Consider the following 21,378-nt stretch of genomic DNA (forward strand, 5'->3'; position numbering starts at 1 on the left):
AGCTTTTTGATCAAATTCAGAAAAAAAATGTAATAATAACTCTGTAGACTGACACCCACTGTGTGCAATATCCCATAAATCTCATCTGAGTCAGTGGAACACCATCAACTTAAATCATTTTACTACATTAAGACAATGATCCTGTTTGAGGAAAGGGTCCCAATATCATCCCAAAGACTGAGGTTCAGATTCTCTCCGTTTCTAAACCTGTTCTCATTTCCAGAGCCTTTTTATCATGTGCTCAGTCCTTGTTGATTCGTGGATAACAGAAAATATTGGATATGTAAAGGAAAGTGAATAATGAAGCTTTCATGAGACACTTCTGAAGAGGACAGTCAGACTGTCTTTTAATGGGCTTCTGAGCGTAAATCTGAGAAATCACACACTGATACTGAGGAGAACTGGATTTCTACTGCTCCTGTGATACTTTCCTCGATCACCCACAAGTCTTTATAATAATGCTATGACTCCTCTTCATACAACTTAAACTCTTCATGTAATTAAAGGATTTATATTGAGCATAATTAAGTCCCATTTTAAGATCTAATCATGAAATATGGCATATTGTGTACGTTAAACACATCAAATCACATGTTTTGGCTGCACACTTCTATCAAAAAGCCAAATGATACTCAGATAAGTCTGGAAAGAACCATTCTACATTTGACATTGATCATCAAACTTTTTAAATCACAAAAGATTTCAGCAAAACTACAGAAAGAAGTTAAGAAAACTGCAGCTTTAGTGGGAAATGTGACAGGATGGTCAAAAAGTGCCCCAAAAGGTTAGAAAAGAGGAAGAAAAGGGCCCAGAAGTATGTTTCACACACAGCTAAAAGGATAAAGCTCCATTTTATTTGGCCATCTGGTCGGCTTATTGAAATCTATAGCTGAGGTTGTGTTTCTGGGATGGTTTAACGCTTTAACGGTTAGCGTTAGCAGGCCGGGCTAACTGTGAATAGCAGCCAGGTTATCTGAACTTTTTACTCTCTGCTGCATGTTCTGACTGCCCGTGTCCAGCAGCAGGAATCAAACCAATGACACAGAGCACTTTGAAGACATTTCTGCTAACGTCTGACCGCTAAATTCATTCTTTTCTGGACTCACCTGCATGCAGCTCTCTGTTGCTATGCTACCAGATGTTCAGAGATGAGCCGAGGCTTCGCAGTGTGTGTCGGGTAATGGGCCGTTTCTCAATGTGCGTATTTGTCTGTTGTGATGTTTCCAACAGGGTCTTTACTCTGAAGCGCCTGTCCAGTAACTTCGGATGTATTTTGTGAAGCTCGTACCGAGGCGCGTGTCGATGACTATGTGGTGACGTCAGAGGCCTTTCGAACCGGCCGTACCATGTGACCGGTTTAGGAGGGGGGGGGGGGGGGGGGGGGGTGTTCAGTAAAATGTATTGTTCTATGTAAATGTACAAAAAGCATGGCATACAAAACATTGTACAGATATCTGTAGTGTTGAGCTGACTGTAGAAATATCAACATAATCAACATGTTATTCTGTGTGTGATTAAGTTGAAAAATGAAGAAATAATACATTATACATATAAGATAAAACACAATAGACAGAAACTATTTATCAGAAAAAAAAAATATATATATATATATATATATATATATATACATACTAATGGATTTTATATTTAATTACTTTGAAGATCTCATAAATAAATACATCCATGATACCCCATAGTGATGCAGACATGATTCTGTTGGACTTAAAGGAACATTCCACCAGTGGAGACATGTATATGTATTGAAAGTGGGCCATATATGTAGTAGAATAGTAGCATTAATTTCTAATTTGGTGCCTTCTTGACCGAGAAAACGCAGAAAATGACTTTTTTGTGCTTGTGGATTAAAGACAGCAATCCCCATAATGCATTGCAATGCTCAAGATCCGCAGGCCACTCCCCCGAGAGTGTACTAGGGCCACCCGACTCTACGCTACCTGGAAATCATGTCACTGCCTTACCTGTTTGCACTTCCATCGAGCACCTTACTGTATACTCAATCACAGGGTGAATACCTCTTTTTTTTTATAGTGTGGATAATGTTGTTTGTGTGTCTTTATGTTCATGACAATTCTTATTTTGTGAATTAAAAAACAAAATGTCCCTCCTTCTCTCCTGTCTGCCTTCAACAAAGTTTAGAATAGCATCATAAACTTGGAAGGAGGTAACTGATTTGCAACAAACTTATAATGCAATGTATACTTGTAATGCTTCATAATTTATAGTAATTATAGGTAGGCTATGATCACAATTCTGTCGTTTTGTCATCTGAGGTAACAGTAGCTAGGTAGTTCCCGTTCTGAAATGTTGGTCGTTCAATAACTCGAATACACTTGGAGCAACATTACTAAGAAAGAACCACAACAACGTACATTTTAACCATTTAATTAAATAACTATACAAACAATACAACTGTTGAATGAATATAAAACAAGGAAACTATAGCTCCTCCTGAGGTGCCCGCAGTACTGGCCGTCTGGAGCTGGGTAGTTCTGGCGGATAGCCTGCACGACACGACGCCCTCTGCCCAATCTCTCTCCTTGCAGGACCCACTCAAGAAAGTGCCGGTAGGCTGTTAGACGGAATTGTCTAGACAAAACATTGATCACAAAGTGAGTGATGGCATTTGAGCCTAGCGTGCCACAGTAGCTTGCATAACTGCAAGCTATTTGTGCAATGAACATGCCACGTTAGCGTGTTAGCAAGAGTACTCCTTGACATAGTAACAAAGAAAACAGACTTACTTTACAGAAAGACGTCCATTTGGCCCTGTGGGCTTTGGCTGTCGTTTCCAGTTGACTTTAGGTATTCTAAAGTAGGTCTCCAGGACACCACCAATTCGCCCCAGCTCGAGCCATATCTTCTCCAGTTCTCCGTGTTAGCTGCAGGCTGCAGCTCTATCTCTCTCTATTTCGTTTTTTTTATTGGCGGTTGGCAAACAACTTAAAGCAGCATTACCGCCACCAACTGGTAAGGAGTGTGGATCTCATGACAATTATATATACCTATATCTATAGATATATAAATATTTATATATATGTGTGTTAGCTGCAGCTCTCTGCCAGTCTAAAGCACTGGCACTGATCTGTGATAGGTCTGTTAGCGCCAGGGCTGTAGTGGAGGGTAAACGCACGTAAACGCCGTTTACGCACCTCTGGAATTTAGGAAATAGCGTTTACCCACCTCTAAATAGTGTTTACGCAGCTCCTAATGGCAATTACGCACGTCAAAGTTCCCTGCGCCTTGTGATCTGCCGTTGGAATACAGTGAACCCTCGCTATAACGCGGTTCACCTTTCACGGTCTCGCTGCTTCACGGATTTGCATCGTGCATTGTGTTCTGCATTCTGATTGGCTAAACAGTCTCTCCGCTTCTTCTCTACCTGTGTGTCAATAACGTTGTGGTTTAATATGTACACGTACACGTTCATTACAGTTCTCAAACATAATCGATGGTGGCATGTCGGTATATATAAATCTTTTTGCCCAGAAGAAAAAAAAGAGCGACAACAACTACCGATATGTTCTTCTCTCGAAAAAACACACCTGCACCGCAGGCTTTAGAAGAAAAAAACGCTACAGAGCGGAGTCAGGATGCAGCGGCTCAGTCAGAAGAGCAGTGAAATACACGTGAGTCACTATTTGTCCCACTGTACTTTGTATTTTTTTTCAAAATCAATCAATTTTTCATTTTCTCCCGTTCTAATCCAATGACTCGGGTCGCGGTGAGGCGGCGCTGATCTCCGCAATTTGAAGCCTTCAGTTCGTATTGATGATGAAAATGATTATTTTACAGTAGGCTACAGTAGTTATTTGTAAAAAAAAAAAAAAAAAAAAAAAAAAAAAAAAAAAACGTTTATACAGTACTTTTATTTGTTAAACAAATGCTTGGGCCTGTAAAAATGTTTTGTTCTTTGGTTTCAATGCATTATGGAGTATTTCATTGTATAATAATTGTAAAAAAAAAAAGGTTTCTACTTCACGGATTTCGCCTATCACGGGTTCTTTTTGGAACGTAACCCCCGCGAAAAACGAGGGTTCACTGTAATCCAAAATAAATTTGGTGTCCTGGAAATGAAGTCCTGGCTGGTGAAGCACAGGGGAGCCATGGACCCCAGAACACGCCCCTGCAAGGCAGAACCTGACGTAGCGGACAAGGAGGCCCTCTGGGCACTACTTTAAAAAGCATGCATACTAACACACACACACACACACACACACACACCATATCTACTGTAGATAGTTCTTACTCTACACATACTTTTCTTTACTGTTGAAATTTGAAATTTAATAAACTACAAACCATGGGCGTCGCACCTGTGGGGGATGGGGGTGTTTCGACACCTCCACTTTTACAGCAAGATGATTTCATCCCCCCCACATAGTCCAAAGGTAAACCCGTTTGCCCCATGGATGTATTATATTAACGGTTTGCCCACCCTCATAGTGCACCAACATACAATGTGTTTTAAAGACTCTGTACCCTCTTTAGAATAATTCCATCCAGATTTGAGCAGTGTAACTATTGTAGTTTCCATACAGGATCTAGTTTAGGGTGATGGGAATATTAAAAAAAAGCAGGAAAATGGCCCTGTTCTGCATTTTCACAAATCAGTAAAAGGTTTCACAAATCCCAAACAAGGTTTTAATGAATATATAGCCTCTTTAGAATAATTCCATCCAGATTTGAGCAGTCTAACTAATGTAGTTTCCATACAGGATCTAGTTTAGGGCGATCAAAATGCAAAAATGCAGTGAAATGGCCCTTTATGCCCATCCATTTAATTCGGGAATTGGATGCCAACTTCAGCGTCGTGTCTATGGGCTTGATGTGGGGAACACCCCCATATTTAAAATCACTGCTCCACCCCTGCTACAAACTACAAACACATTTGTTGACTGTCATTGATTTAATATGACTTTAACTGATAACGTCATGGAATATGGCCAGGACAGTCATACAGATTTGCGACACCTTGCGTTGCTTTGTGCTGTGTCGCGTCACGTTGCGTTGCGTCGCGTCACGTCGCGTCACGTCGCGTCGCGTCGCGTCGCGTCACGTCGCGTCACGTCGCGTCACGGTCTGTCTGATCAAAAAATTCATAGTTTACCCACCTCTAATTTGACCACTACAGCCCTGTATATATATATATATATATATACATTACACATACATATATGTGTGTATATATATATATATATATATATATATATATATATATATATATATATATATATATACACACATATATGTATGTGTATATATATATGTAGTGTATGTATATACACACATATCAACAGAACAATTTTTACTAGTTTTATGTACATTTATGTGCAGGAGTCCACACGCATATAGTCAAAGAGGTTATTGCTGCTCAGCACACAAAGCTGAAAATGAAGCTTCTCTTCAGAGTGAACCAAGGCCAAAATGATTCAACATAAGAAACTAGATCTTAAAGCTTTGGGGCTAGTGGTGGTCAAGCTGTGGTACACACTATTTTGTAGGAAATATTTCATTTCTTCCTAAAAGCTCTCCATAGCTGCTGCCGATCACCGAAAGACCGAGAAAAAAAACTCTCCTAGTTACGGTTACTATGGCTACTACAGCCAATCACAATGTACTCCCATTCAAGCCGACAGCCATATAGTGTGACGTAATCAACAGGCGACGGAAGCCGAGCCGATTCGACCAAACAATGCGTTCTGCGCTTCGGAAGCGTTGTGCCGAAGCCCTCCCGACTCTGAACATCTGGTAGCATAGCAACAGAAAGCTGCATGCAGGTGAGTCCAGAAAAGAATGAATTTAGCGGTCAGACGTTAGCAGAAATGTCTTGAAAGTGCTCTGTGTCATTGGTTTGATTCCTGCTGCTGGACACGGGCAGTCAGAACATGCAGCAGAGAGTAAAAAGTTCAGATAACCTGGCTGCGATTCACAGTTAGCCCGGCATGTTAATGCTAAGGCTTGATAGTGTGCAGCCAAAACATGTGATTTGATGTGTTTAATGTACACAATTTGCCATATTTCATGATTAGATCTTAAAATGGGACTTAATTATGCTCAATATACATCCTTTAATGACATGAAGAGTTCAAGTTGTGTGAAGAGGAGTCATAGCATTATTATAAAGACTTGTGGGTGATCCAGGAAAGTATCACAGGAGCAGTAGGAATCCAGTTCTCCTCAGTATCAGTGTGTGACTTCTCAGATTTACACTCAGAAGCCCATTAAAAGACAGTCTGACTGTCCTCTTCAGAAGTGTCTCATGAAAGCTTCATTATTCATTTTCCTTTACATATCCAATATTTTCTGTTATCCACGAATCAACAAGGACTGAGCACATGATAAAAAGGTTCTGGAAATGAGAACAGGTTTAGAAACGGAGAGAATAGCCGCTTTCGGACTGTAGGAACCTTTGGCAGTTCTAATAACCTTTTAATCCGCGGGGCCGTTTTCTCCCGTGTTTGGACATACAGGAACTCGGGGCTATCTCCCTTAGTTCCTATAACTATTTAGCTCCTTCTCCGAGGTCGGGTCTTTTCATGGTTCTATAGAACGCATCTGACGGAGGTGTGTGGTGGTCGGTAGCTACGCCCCTTCCGCTTCTTCATTTCCGCTTCTTGTGTTTATATACTGTGCCCCCGCCATTTTTAAAAAACACTTTTGCTACGAAAACACTCGAGCTATGGACAAAGCCACAGATAAATGGACGGACGAGGAGGTCAAAGCTTTGCTTGCTATATATGCCACAGAGGACATACAGAGGGATTTTGAAGGCGTGCAGCGAAATCTGAAAATCTTTGCTATGATAAGCTGCCAGCTGGAAAAAGCGGGGATATATCATACGGCGAAGCAATGCAGAGAGAAGATGAAAAAAACTGAAACAGGACTACAAAAGAATCAAGGACCACAATAACCAGAGTGGGGCGAGTAGGAAAACAAGCAAGTGGTTCGGCACGTTGGACAGTATTTTGGGTCACCGACCTGCTTACTCAGGCAACGCGGGGACAAAGGACTCTGGCACCGCGCTTCTCGAGGAATTCCAGCGGAGCGAAGCAACGCGCTCAGAGGAGCTAGAAGGTTAGTAAATAACTAATAACAGCTGTGCTGATCTACCTACCCAGTTTTGCCATTTTTGTTTTATTTTATATATATGATATGGTTCTAATCTGTTTCTTTTTTTTATCAGTTACAGGGTCCAACAGCGTCCTGGATCCTCCTGCCGCCACCAGCACCCCTTGCCGCCCTCGACCAGGTAAAGAAAACACTCTTAATGCATATGAAAATGTTCACTGTCTGTTCTCAATTTAATGGAGTTAACAAAAGCCAAATGTAAACGGACCATGTATGCTACTCTGGGAGAATGCCCGCCGAGGTGTCCATTATCAGACATTAATGGACTACACGGGGGCGTGAACCGCGGTGGACTGTTGTTTTCGCGTCGTCCATTCATTTCTGGTAATGGGCACCTCGGAGGGCATTATCCCGCTTAAACCATGGTCACTTACGAAATATTTTGAAATATTCAATCAATCATTAATACTTCAATTTTTGTTAGAGGTAAAATTGTGATTTATTTATTTATTTTTTTTTTTTTGCCATGAAACCATGCCTCCTGTTTATAACATGTTTTATTCTGAAATGTCTATTCCTTCAGTGACTACACCAGACCCATCTGCTGTGGCCAGCACCCTCTGCCACCCTACACCAGGTAAAGAACATTCCTATTGAATATGTAAATGTATAATCGCTGCTGTCGATATGGTGGTAACAAGAGCCAAGCACAAACACATCATGTAGGCTGCTCTTACTGAGGTCTTGTTTGAATGGAAAAAAACTTCAAATAACTGATAGAGCCACACAGAACTATAATGAACGTTAAACCATCCTTCATTTTTATAACTTGTTTTTATTCTTAAATGTTTTTACCCTTCAGCAACTACACTAGAGCCAGCAGCAGCAGCAGCATCATCATCATCATCATCCATAAGCCAGCCCCAGCCAGCTGCCAGCACCCTCTGCCACCCTAGACCTGGTAAAGAAAACACTCTTAATGCATATGAAAATGTTCACTGTCTGTTCTCAATTTAATGGAGTTAACAAAAGCCAAATGTAAACGGACCATGTATGCTACTCTGGGAGAATGCCCGCCGAGGTGTCCATTATCAGACATTAATGGACTACACGGGGGCGTGAACCGCGGTGGACTGTTGTTTTCGCGTCGTCCATTCATTTCTGGTAATGGGCACCTCGGAGGGCATTATCCCGCTTAAACCATGGTCACTTACGAAATATTTTGAAATATTCAATCAATCATTAATACTTCAATTTTTGTTAGAGGTAAAATTGTGATTTATTTATTTATTTTTTTTTTTTTGCCATGAAACCATGCCTCCTGTTTATAACATGTTTTATTCTGAAATGTCTATTCCTTCAGTGACTACACCAGACCCATCTGCTGTGGCCAGCACCCTCTGCCACCCTACACCAGGTAAAGAACATTCCTATTGAATATGTAAATGTATAATCGCTGCTGTCGATATGGTGGTAACAAGAGCCAAGCACAAACACATCATGTAGGCTGCTCTTACTGAGGTCTTGTTTGAATGGAAAAAAACTTCAAATAACTGATAGAGCCACACAGAACTATAATGAACGTTAAACCATCCTTCATTTTTATAACTTGTTTTTATTCTTAAATGTTTTTACCCTTCAGCAACTACACTAGAGCCAGCAGCAGCAGCAGCATCATCATCATCATCATCCATAAGCCAGCCCCAGCCAGCTGCCAGCACCCTCTGCCACCCTAGACCTGGTAAAGAAAACAGCCTATTGCATTTTATGTGAATCTTGAGTGTCACAGTATTAGAATTCAAGGTGTTGTATTATAATTGTTGTTTACTAAGTATCTGTCTCCACCCTCTGTTGTTGTTGTTGGTTTTTTTTTTGTTTTTTTTTTAGGAAAGAGAAAAAGGACCGACACACTTCTGGCCACTGTGCAGGAGATGCTGGTCTCCGACGCAGAGCAGCAACGGCAGAGTGATGCCTGTTTAAGTGGCATGATGGCTTTTTTTTTAAGGAGCAGGCAGAGAGGGAGGCAGAGGAGCGCATGGCTCTACGGGTGGAGCTTTTGGAAGCCAGTTGCAATAGCAGAGCCATTATGGAGGAGCTCTTGGGTGCACTAAAACGAATGGCACCTAAGTGATGCCATGTCATGAAAATTGTAAATAGTTTTTTGCACTTTTTTTTTTTTTTTTTTTTTGCACAATCACTTTTATATATTAATAAATGGCTTTTTGAAGAGTCAGAAGTCTTCTGGATTTTTATTGATAGTGCTGCCAGTTAGATGTTTTCCTGCCACATCTAACTATGAAATATTAATGGGTTATTATTAATAGTAGCTATGAAATATTAAATGATCCATCTTTACACGCTAAATTTTAAGCCTTTATCTTCAGGTGTGGATTACACTACAGCAAACGTCTGGCATTCAAATACTTTTGGCCACTTATAAAAGTACACGCCTGTAAACATTTCACCACACACCACTTTCTACATTTTAACCCCCACATACTGCTTTTGTGACTGTATCTCATTTCTCTAAACCACAAGTCAGTCACAAATAACCTCTTCAGGACTGATTTATCCTTAACATTTGAACACTGAAGAACTCATCCATGCATTCATCTCCAGTACACTCCATCAATGTAATGCTCTTCTAACTGGACTTCCCAAAAAGAGCAGTAAACTTGCACAACACAGACAATAGGTTTTCCACTTCTGACCTACGGCCTGTTGATAACACAGCAACACTTCACTTAAAGCACTTCAGTCGCTTTGTAGTTGAGTTTAGGCTCAAATGTTATTTAAGGTAAGGTAAGGTGACTTTATTTATACCCGAAGGTAGATTTGTCCTCCGCTTTTAACCCATCCAGGTTGGCACCTGCTGACACACACATGCACATGCACAGGGTCACACACTCAGAGACAGATGCCAACCTGGAGCGGTGGGCAGCCATGAAGCTCCCGGGGAGCATGGGGGTACGGTGCCTTGCTCAAGGGCACCTCAGCCGTGACAAGGAGGTGGACTGACACCCCTCCAGCTACCAGTTCCACCAATCTTTTTTTGAGTGGCGAGAGTGGGAATCGAACCGCCAACCTTCCGGTTATTGGACGACCAACTCTAACCACTGAGCCATTTTGTTACAGTTAGAGGAAAAATGGGTAAAATCCATCTTTTCTTCAACACAACTGTTGCCCACATGGATGGCATCCTGCTGGCTGTCTTTGTTGCTTGTGAAAAAAATGGATTTTTAGACATTAACTTCCCCTCATGGAGCATATTTGTTCATGGAATCTCCACCGAGTCGCCTTTTTTCTCCCACTTTTTATGCACTGTCATGTTACTCACACTTAATTAAAGGTTTCCTCTCCCAAAAACACCAGGAGAAACTCATCCATGCATCCATCTCCAGTAGACTCCATCACTGTAACGCTCTTTTAACTGGACTTCCCAAAAAGAGCATTAAACATCTGCAGCTCATCCAGAACGCTGCTGCTGGAGCTTTAACCCGGACTAAGAGATCTGAACACATCACAGCAGTTTTAAAATCTTTACACTGGCTTCCAGTCAGTCACAGAATAGATTTCAAAAGCCTGCTGATGGTTTACAAATCCCAGAACGGTTTAGGCCCAAAATACATCTGTGATCTGTTCAGAGAATATAAACCCAGCAGAGCTCTTAGATCCAAGGACTCAGGTCAGCTGGTCCAGTCCAGAGTCCAGACTAAACATGGAGAAGCAGCATTTAGCTGTTATGCTGCAAACAAGTGGAACAAACTGCCAGTGAAGATTAAACTTTCACCAAATGGAGACATTTTTAAATCCAGGTTAAAGACATTTCTTTTCTCATGTGTCTATGCATGAAATATCTTTTAATTTATCTAGACTGTTGCTTGTTTTTAAATTCATTTAAATTATTTAATTTGTTTCTCTTTATATTCTTTTATGTATTTTTAATGCTTCATCCACTCCCTGCTGCAATGCTTTTATTTTATGTGAAGCACTTTGAATTGTTTTGTACATGAAATGTGCTATACAAATAAATTTGATTTGATAGATTTCATAATGCACACAAAAAAGGCAGGAATTGACATCTTTATTTTGCACATAAAAAAAATGAACTGTGAACAAAGAATTACAGTTCTATGGAACATTTTCTCTACAAACTTCCAAAATATGATGGCCATTATGAAACTGTGTTCATGTGATCAACTGGAAGGCACAAGGTAGCGCATCAAGGCTGCACGCACTCCAACTCCTTCACTATTTGCAGCAGGTGGTTGTGTTGGAATATCTGGCTGCGGATAAGGGTTGTCTTCACTCCACTCCTCCCGATACTCCTCACCGTGGCTTTCACAGAGGTTGTGAAGCACACAGGATGTGAACACCATGGACTTCACTCTGTCAAGGCTGCAGTCATTGCGCTTTTGTAGGCATCGCCATCTGCCTTTCAGTCTGCGAAAAGCATTTTCAACCACAACCCTTGCCCTGCTTGTTTTCAGGTTGAATGTCTCCTGTTGGTGAGTGAGGGCACCGTTGTCTGGGAAGGGCTTCATGAGCCAGCTTGTCAGCGGATAGGCAGCGTCTCCGATGATGCAGTAGCCAACATCCTGTCCTCCAATGCCCCTGTGCTGCTGTGAAAAAACCTTCGCTCCCTCTCCCAGCTCCCACAGTGCAGACAAACGTAGGACTCTGGCATCATGCAAGCTGCCAGGTTGCCCAGTGTACACATTCCAAAACAAACCTCTTCCATCAACGACTGCCTGCAAAGTAATAGAATACCATCCCTTCCGGTTGAAAAACTCTGTGTGGTACTCTTCGGGTGCCAAAATAGGAATGTGAGAGCCATCAACAGCCCCAACACACTGTGGTACCCCCCCATCTCTGCTCAAAGTACCGTGACAGTTCTTTTAGTTTTTCTGCATTTGGCATGCTAATAACCTCAGGCAACAATATTTCTTCCACAGAGGAGCAGAACTCCTTTAAACAGTCACAGGCAGTTGACAAGCCAACTCCGAATAAGTGTGCTATGCTCCTGTATTCGGAGTTAGAGGCGAGTTTCCAAATGGCAACAGCAACTCTCTTTTCAAGCTGTACAGCAAGACGATATGTTGTGTCCATTCTCTCCAGTGACGGCTTCAGGTGGCGACAAACGTAATGAAATGTTTCTCTGGACATACGGAAATTCTCGATCCACTGCTCATCGGTAAAACTGGGAACCTTTGTCCACCATTCATCAACTTTGCTCCGAACCCAGATGGACGGCGAGGAGAGTTTTGCAATGAGCTGCAGCAACTTCTGAAATGCAATCAGAACACGAGTTACCTACAGTCTGAAATATTCACTTATTGTAATCGGCTCAACGCAAACAGTACAATAACGGCTGAAATGTTTCCTCATACGACACAGACACAACCGGCGGGTGTTTAATAAGTTAAACTTACACGTTGTCTCCTTTGTCTGCAGCGCTGTGCTTTCCTTCTTTCCGTCATGAAATCAAAAAGTATCGCCTGCCGCTCGATTCTTCGTCTCCTGACTCTCTCTGTGTGCTCTGCCAGCCTCGATGTTAGACGCCTGATGTGATCTTCCATTAATAAAAATAGTGTTGCGCAAACCATGAACACGGTGGCCTCCTCGCTCTCCATTGTGATGTTGTTTTGTTCTCTCCTTACTTTTCGCGGGGTTTTATTGAGTAAAGTAATACGTCACTGTCGCAGACGGTTGCGTCACATCGGTTGCGTAACATCAGTCCCGACCTGGTCCCGACTCATGTGCGAATGCAGACTGAAACTGTTCCGCTGGGGAAGGATAGTTATCAGAACGAAATTCGAGGAGGGTAGTTCTGATAACTACTTTCTTAGAACGGTCTGTCCGAAAGCGGCTAATATAAATCCTTTAATGTCATGAAGAGTTTAAGTTGTGTGAAGAGGAGTCATAGCATTATTATAAATACTTGTGGGTGATCCAGGAAAGTATCACAGGAGCAGTAGAAATCCAGTTCTCTTCAGTATCAGTGTGTGATTTCTCAGATTTACACTCAGAAGCCCATTAAAAGACAGTCTGACTGTCCTCTTCAGAAGTGTCTCATGAAAGCTTCATTATTCACTTTCCTTTACATATCCAATTTTTTCTGTTATCTGCGAATCAACAAGGACTGAGCACATGATAAAAAGGTTCTGGAAATGAGAACAGGTTTAGAAACGGAGAGAATCTGAACCTCAGTCTTTGGGATGATATTGGGACCCTTTCCTCAAACGGGATCATTGTCTTAATGTAGTAAAATGATTTAAGTTGATGGTGTTCCACTGACTCAGATGAGATTTATGGGATATTGCACACAGTGGGTGTCAGTCTACAGAGTTATTATTACATTTTTTTTCTGAATTTGATCAAAAAGCTACACATATTTTGAACTGTGACCTTAGTGGGTCTTTAAAGAAGCATTTTAAAGTTCACAGGGATTTAAATAAAAAGCACAGTAATGAGTTTAATGGAATGTGACTGGATGGTTAAAAACTGTGCAGAAAGGTTATCAAGAGAAGAAGAAAAGTGGGTGTGGTTTAACACGCTGCACGCCACAGCTGGATCTTATCGTATGTGCTGACAGTTGCAGAGTCCATCAGTCGGACCAGAATGGAGCAGAACCAGGAGCAGAACCAGGAGCTGAGGCAGGAGCTGAAGCAGGAGCTGAACCAGGAGCTGAACCAGGAGCTGAACCAGGAGCTGAACCAGGAGCTGAACCAGGAGCAGAACCAGGAGCAGAACCAGGAGCTGAAGCAGGAGCAGAACCAGGAGCTGAAGCAGGAGCTGAAGCAGGAGCAGAACCAGGAGCAGAACCAGGAGCTGAACCAGGAGCTGAACCAGAAGCTGAACCAGGAGCAGAACCAGGAGCTGAAGCAGGAGCAGAACCAGGAGCTGAAGCAGGAGCTGAAGCAGGAGCAGAACCAGGAGCAGAACCAGGAGCTTAAGCAGGAGCAGAACCAGGAGCAGAACCAGGAGCTGAACCAGGAGCAGAACCAGGAGCTGAAGCAGGAGCAGAACCAGGAGCTGAAGCAGGAGCAGAACCAGGAGCAGAACCAGGAGCAGAACCAGGAGCTGAACCAGGAGCTGAACCAGGAGCTGAACCAGGAGCTGAACCAGGAGCAGAACCAGGAGCTGAAGCAGGAGCTGAAGCAGGAGCAGAACCAGGAGCTGAACCAGGAGCAGAACCAGGAGCAGAACCAGGAGCAGAACCCCTCCACCAGGAAACGAGCCCGCTCATCCTCTGGGTCCACCGGGCCACAGGTCAGTGTGGAGGAGGTTTTTATTTTATTTCTTATTTATTTGGTTAGGACTCTGCACATTAATCAACATATCAGCAAAGCATCCATGTAAATATGCCGGAGTTAGCACAGTTGCTTAATTTCATCCGTTGTCCTCAGGCAGGTATCATAAAAACATACAGACAATACACCATGACAAAAAACTAAAAAACAAACAAACAGAAAATCTTTAGAAAGATTCACATCAAAGTTAAAGGGATAGTTCGCCTCTTTTGACATGAAGCTGTATGACATCCCATATCAGCAACATCATTTATGAACATCTTCTTACCCCCTGCTGCGTCCTGTGAGCAGAGTTCCAGCCTCGTTTTGGTGTTGATGAAAGTAGTCCGGCTAGTTTGCTAGGGTCCCGAAAATAACGCGTTTTGCTTCTCAAAACAATATGCGTTCAAAAGAGTAATACATTTGCATCACAGAATCCTCCCTCCAGAAAAAGTCAGAGCTCACATCGCTTGGCCCTATTTTCTCTCTCCCTTCGTATCACTTCCTGCTGTGTAAACCGTGCAGACCGAAGTGCAGCCCGAGCACTCCCCTGCTTCCGAGCAGCAAACACCGTAACAGCTGCAGCTATCGCTAGGTGGCTGTTAGCATTGATATGAAGGGAGGCAAAAATAGTGGACGTCATTGAGGGATACTCCATCATACTTAGCTGCCTTCCCTCTAATTTTTCATGTGTCTGGGCAAACACACCAGCTCCCTGAGCACACTGAGGAGCACTGTGAGCAGCATCAGATGTGCACGCTGTGGCCACACACCTGTATCACACCTGTTCAAAACCCTGGATCATAGCCAGTTACACGGCTTATTAAAAGAATCAAATCACAGCAGCAATTTCCATTAATTTACTTTTAATATAAGCGATTTGGCCCACTTAACATGAAAAAGACAAAAATCTTGTTGTTCATGAGATGTGTTGTATGTTATCTGTTATATGTGAGAGTCATGCTTGCAGCCTGGTTTTGCAGAGTAGACCTTTCTCACTCGAAAAAGAAAAAAATCTGACCCAGTTTCAGCGCTTGTTCTTCTGTTTGCACTCAGACAGCCATTCCATCCTAAAAGAACCACATTTCTTTTTTACTTTGGCTCGATGAGTGGATGTGTCGCTGGCGCTGCCCGTTCGTTTCGCCATGATAAGGGGTTGCGTCTCACTGTTAGCTAGCTAACCTGCACGGTGCGTATGGGCAGGGCACATATGCAAGCACTATCAATGCTCTGATTGGCTGCATAGCGTAAGTAAGCCGTATCATTGGCTGAATTAATACGTTTATGGTGAATTTTATTTTATGCGCTGCATAGATTTTCTTGTGCGCTGAGACTGTGCGAGCAGCTCAGAGGGAACGTTGCTTAGCTGCTCAATCAAAGACGACACGCACCTTTCCAGGCTTGCGGGGATGAGTCACTGGGTGATGTGGGAGGTACCAAATCTTGCTATCGCTGCGGTCAAGTGACGAAGCTGAGACCTCTTCTGCATAACCTTTGTCGATGGTCGACTTCATCGCCTCCACATACTTCTCTTTCAGGTCTGCGTTCTGTCTTAGTCTGCGTTCCAGTAATCGTAGTCTGTGTTGCTAAGTTGATGTTGTTTGGTAATGTCACGGTTTCCTTTTTGAAAGGTATGTCTAAGCTATAGTGTGAGCCTTCTTTGGAGAATGAATTTTCCCACAGTTTAATGACTTTGTGGTCATGCACTTGAGGAAGTAGGCCCTAGCCTTCCTTCTTTCCTTGTAATCAATTTGTCCATTTATGGCCCAGCCAAGCACCGTTCTGGTAGCAAATGGGTCATTATCTCCTCCTACAGGATATTCTTCAGCTCTGAGAAGACGTGGTGCATCTTGTCCAATAACAAGGTGCACATCTTTGGAGTTGACACTGGGAATAGGGATGTCCGCTAAGTGATCCCATCTGGCCGTCTCATCAGGTGTAGCTAGATGGATAAGTCCTATGTTTAACTTATTTAGTGTTCTCGCACCATTAAGCGTGTACATGCTGCCATCGTAGAGTGAGTCTATCTCAAGGTCCACACTTGGAGTAAATATTCCTTCTCGACTGCCTCCTACTGTACCAAGGTCTAACCTGGCAGGCTTGCCCTTAACCTTGAGTGTCTTGGTGAGTTCTTCCGACACTAAACTGGTGTTGGCTCCTGGATCGAGTAATGCGTACGTGACAGAACTGATGCTGCTAGCCTTGCTTCTAGGTACATATAAAGGCAAGCTGAGGAAAACCCCGGATTTGCACTGAAGTGTGCAACGTCTCGCCGGCGGGACATAAAAACGTTAAGGGGTTAATAAATGTTCCATTTGCTCAGTTTGTGTTTTTCCTGGTTAAAAACAGCAAAGTGTTTCCTGGTTTCATCTCCTCTCTCTGAGCTACAGATCCAGATGTGCTTAGACTCAACATGTGCTGCAGGCTGAATGATCTGCTGGAAGACCATCAGTGGGCAGATTGTTGTGGTGGGACGTTTTCTGGCTCTCAGTCTGCAGATTTGAGAGGTTCAGGAGCTAATCTTCATTATTTGTGTTTAAAGTCTCTGGGTTACATGAATTGAACCTGGTGGTGATAATATTCTGGGTCTTTAATGGTTAGATGACAGGTTTGTAGAGTTGTTTTAACAAAGAGAAACAAAGGTTGAGTTAAAACGGACTGTGTTTCCCTGATGGCTGTTGAGCTGAATGGCTGCAGACCTCTGAGTTGTAAGCTGGAACAGAGGGTTAGTGTAAAGAATGTCATGTATTACCACCACTGTTACTTTTATTCCTTTAAACCAGTGGTCATCAACCTTTTTCAGCCCAACCTCTACATGGTGTTTAAGTGAACAACTTGGACAAGACTGGTTCCTTCCATCCAAAACAATTTCCCAAATTGGGATTATCTATCTATCTATCTATCTATCTATCTATCTATCTATCTATCTATCTATCTATCTATCTATCTATCTATGTAATTGTAGCTCAAGTCCCTTTTCAGAGTTTCATCATGACAAAAAGAATTAGTAAAAGAGCAAAAAGCCAGAGTTTACTGCTTAAAAAGCTGAACGTGTGCAGAACACATCAGAGCACAGTGCTGATAGCTGAGGGCACTTATAAACGCACCCTCAGCGTTCACGTTTGATCTGAGATATTGAGACCTGTGTGGCTCGGTCTGTCCAGGTCCAGTTAGAATATGTTGGTTAGCATAGGTTAGCTTAGAGAAATCTTTTGTGTGAACTTCAAAAGGATCTAAGTCTTCTTCCTCTCTGTCATTGCAGAAACGTAGAGCCCAAGAGGGATCCAGATGGCACTGCTGTAAGGACTGTGGGAAAGTTATCAAACGATCAAATCTGAGGTATCATCAGATAATTCATACTGGAGAGAAGCCATACAGCTGTGACCAGTGTGGGGCAGCTTTCACTGGATTATCTCATCTAAAGACACACCAACGTATTCACTCAGGAGAGAAACCTTTCAGCTGTGTTCAGTGTGGGGCAGCTTTCACTAGATTATCTGATCTAAAGACACACCAACGTATTCACACAGGAGAGAAGCCTTACAACTGTGGTCAGTGTGGGGCAGCTTTCACTAGATTATGTCATCTAAAGAGACACCAACATAGTCACACAGGAGAGAAGCCATACAGCTGTGGTCAGTGTGGGGCAGCTTTCACTAGATTATCTGATCTAAAGACACACCAACGTATTCACACAGGAGAGAAACCTTTCAGATGTGGTCAGTGTGGGGCAGCTTTCACTCAATTAGGTCATCTAAAGACACACCAACGTATTCACACAGGAGTGAAACCTTTCATCTGTGGTCAGTGTGGGGCAGCTTTCAATAGATTATTTAGTCTAAAGACACACCAACGTATTCACTCAGGAGAGAAGCCATACAGCTGTGTTCAGTGTGGGACAGCTTTCACTACATTAGCTAATCTAAAGACACACCAACGTATTCACACAGGAGAGAAACCTTTCATATGTGGCCAGTGTGGGGCAGCTTTCACTCAATTAGGTAATCTAAAGAGACACCAACGTAGTCACAGTGCAGAGAAATGATTGGCTTAAATCAACATCAATTTTTACGGCAGATAAGCAAACATTCACCTGAGATTAGCTACAGGAACTTCCAATAAGAAGCCTTGCCTTTGTACAGATTAAAAATCTTCTTTGTGGATTACCACCTTCTCTTGTCAGGACTTTAGTTCTGAATGTTCTGTGGGGAGCACATGTTTGACGAACCATTGAAAGTGCTTTATAATTTGTTGGGATTGCTTTAACTGGGGACGGATCTCCCGACGTTCAAGACAAACATGGCATCATTTGTGAGTTGATGGACAGAACAAAATGCAGTCTGTTTGAAAGTAGAAACATGTTTATTCTGTTATACTGAAAATATTTGTTTTGTTTAAAGTTAAGATCCACAAAATAGCTTTGCACCAGCTGTGGGTATTTCTGTAAACATCTGAAGAAGCAATATATCATTTCAGTTTGATGTGAAGTCGAGCTTTACACTCGTCTGTATTTCATTGTTCTGCATTTCATTAAAGGTCAGATGTTAACTTTTCCCATGCTTTTCATGTTCTTGCTACACAGATATTTTTGAAGAAAATGTGTGTTTGGTTACGAGGGAAAGTTGACCCTTATCATCTTCCCCAAAGACGCAGAAATCTTTAACGCAGTCTGAAAAAGGTTTGGAGTTGTTCCCTGTACTTCCCAGACAGCTGTATGATGCTCATGACTGAAACTGAAAGTTAAGGCCGTTCCAACACTAAAAGGGCACGAGGCTCAACTTCAAGCTGTGAAACTCTTTCAAATGTCTGTTGTGTTGGAATCAGATGTGTGAACGCATTTTAGTCCAAACGTCACGGCTGCACTGAGGGAAAAGGCAGCTAAGCAGGCTAACGGTACTTTGAATTGAACCGTTTAACACGAGAAAACTGAACTGATCTGTATGTTGCTTCTACAACTGCTCAGTTACTCACACAATCAGGTACTGAGCAGATTTACCAAACCGACATTCTGCTGTAATCTCAGATGCTCTCAGTCGCGCCGCTCACGTCGTTTTAGTCCACAACTCTTCTTCTTCTTCTTCTTCTTCTTCTTCTTCTTCTTCTTCTGCCCCGACGGCTACACAACTTACCCAGAACACCCGGTGGCAGAGTGTGCACACGACACCCTTATACTTTATTGGATTGTATCTACAAACTGAAACGCTGACCATTTAAACCTGCTTCAGGCTGTTTCTGTTCCCTTTAGTTTTAAGCTGACTGTGTTTGGCGTACCCTGAACATTTCAGTGGAAAATGTTCAGCACAGACTTGGAGTTGTATTGTGTTCTTGTGGTAACTACATCCCCACAGCTATTATGTCCTTAAGAGTTTCTTAGAAAGCGCTTTCTGCCGCTCACAGTGGGAGAATCTCACTGACAAATCCCACTTTGGCCTAAAGATGTGATCGGCGGTGTGTGTTGTGTGTTAGCGACTGGCGCTACGGTCCTGGCTGAACAGGAAGTAGCCACCAGAAATGCAAGACAGTCGCTGTAGCGACTGAATGTTACGCAGGACTGTCTTCCTGTATGCAGATGGTCATCAGTGAAGTCACCTCCCCCGAATGAACCCCGTCATGTTGTGTATATGTGGCAAAACATGGCGAGCCAGCCGGGGGGGCTGTTAGCGTGACAGAGACAGTCCCTCAGTCAGAGACCAACCTCAGAAGTTAAACCCAGTTTGTAACTGAGCTGACTCACAGTGGAAGTCACACGTTAGATCTGGTTCTCAGGGAGTGTTTCCTGTTGAGATCCAGCCGTGTCTGATCAGTGCTGCAGTTTCTTGTTTTGCATTATTCTCTCCTCTTACTCAGACTACACCTGAAACTAATCAAAAGCAGGAAGCAGCACGAAGAATTGTCACATCAGCCAATTCAAAGAAGTAATAACAAGTGCTTGAAAAAGGCAAATGAATGAAGGGACGTAAAAATGAGGAAAATACCCTCAGTCCCCAGAAGTCTTTCTGGGGTTCCTGCTCCCAAAGCACACTGAGCGCTGCTTCTGTGCTTCAGTGTTTTTCAGTAGTTTGTGTTTACTTTTTCCACCTCCGTAATGATCTGTAAAACTGAAGGTTGTGGAAGAACACAGTGCTGGATCCAAACAATAGTGTAATGTTCCAATCTGACCTCCTGGTGGCAGTGTCGTCTCACTGGTGGGATTTTTCATTGATTCTTTTAAAAGCAGGAATCACTGTCAGATATTCATGATCTGAAGGGGATGAACTCCTGTGCTTCTGCAGAATACCTGAGTTTCCTCCAGTGCCACCATGAAGTTAGTGTTTTTCGCCATATATATATTTATATTTACACTAATTTATAGATTTAATCTGCTCTAACTCCTGGTTAAATGGAGGTTTTACTCTTTCTTTAACTGCAGAATTCCACCGTAATATAATTCTAGTTCAAAAAAATAAAATAATAAACTCATATGTCAGCTTTAGTTATTTATAAATATAGATTGATGATACATATTGGATGGAAGCTTTTGGCTCCGGATGAAATGTTTTGGGTTCAGGTGGAACCGAACCAGGTCAGCACCATTATTCCAGAATTCTTTGCATCTTCTTCAGATTTTCTCTGTGAAAACAGAGACTTCTGAAACATGTTTCTGAGCTGGTGTGGATGCTGCTGGAAGCACCTCTGCTGGTCACTCTGGTAGTTTTTCACATCTGTTATGATGTGTAACCGTAGCAACGGGAAAGTTGGTGTTGGTGTTGGTGCAGCTAACTGAGCTTCACAAAAGCCCAAGAAATGGCTGGAAAAATACCCCAAATCTGGATGAGCTGAAGAGGAGACGTCTCGGATGCAGAGCAGGAACAACCTGGAGGAAAAGGAGGAGGAAGTTTAAAGCATATCGTCCCTCGATCATCATGGGAAATGTGAGGTCACTGGTAGATAAGACAACTACATGGATCAACTACACACTGAAAGGTTGAATCCTAAACTCTCTCTTTTCATTTTCTTT

General features: G+C 42.5%; 2 protein-coding genes across 2 annotated transcripts in view; one reads left to right on the forward strand and one right to left on the reverse strand.

Moving 5' to 3' along the window:
• LOC142369296 (uncharacterized) overlaps positions 1 to 1,303 on the reverse strand; it is a 46,028-nt gene extending 44,725 nt beyond the window's left edge. Inside the window, exon 1 of the mRNA XM_075451634.1 lies at positions 1,107 to 1,303. The gene's annotated coding sequence lies outside the window, so the exon portion shown is untranslated. The remainder of the gene's footprint in view (positions 1 to 1,106) is intronic.
• Positions 1,304 to 6,700: 5,397 nt separating this feature from the next.
• Positions 6,701 to 21,378, forward strand: part of LOC142368721 (uncharacterized) — a 42,587-nt gene continuing 27,909 nt past the window's right edge. Inside the window, exons 1-10 of the mRNA XM_075450910.1 lie at positions 6,701 to 6,791; positions 7,012 to 7,095; positions 7,211 to 7,270; positions 7,673 to 7,726; positions 7,952 to 8,050; positions 8,453 to 8,506; positions 8,732 to 8,830; positions 8,977 to 9,054; positions 16,152 to 16,246; positions 17,806 to 18,382. Of these exons, the coding sequence (XP_075307025.1) occupies positions 6,701 to 6,791; positions 7,012 to 7,095; positions 7,211 to 7,270; positions 7,673 to 7,726; positions 7,952 to 8,050; positions 8,453 to 8,506; positions 8,732 to 8,830; positions 8,977 to 9,054; positions 16,152 to 16,246; positions 17,806 to 18,382 (1,291 nt within the window). The remainder of the gene's footprint in view (positions 6,792 to 7,011; positions 7,096 to 7,210; positions 7,271 to 7,672; positions 7,727 to 7,951; positions 8,051 to 8,452; positions 8,507 to 8,731; positions 8,831 to 8,976; positions 9,055 to 16,151; positions 16,247 to 17,805; positions 18,383 to 21,378) is intronic.

This window comes from Odontesthes bonariensis, chromosome 19 (assembly GCF_027942865.1).
Source record: "Odontesthes bonariensis isolate fOdoBon6 chromosome 19, fOdoBon6.hap1, whole genome shotgun sequence".
NCBI lineage: Eukaryota > Metazoa > Chordata > Actinopteri > Atheriniformes > Atherinopsidae > Odontesthes > Odontesthes bonariensis.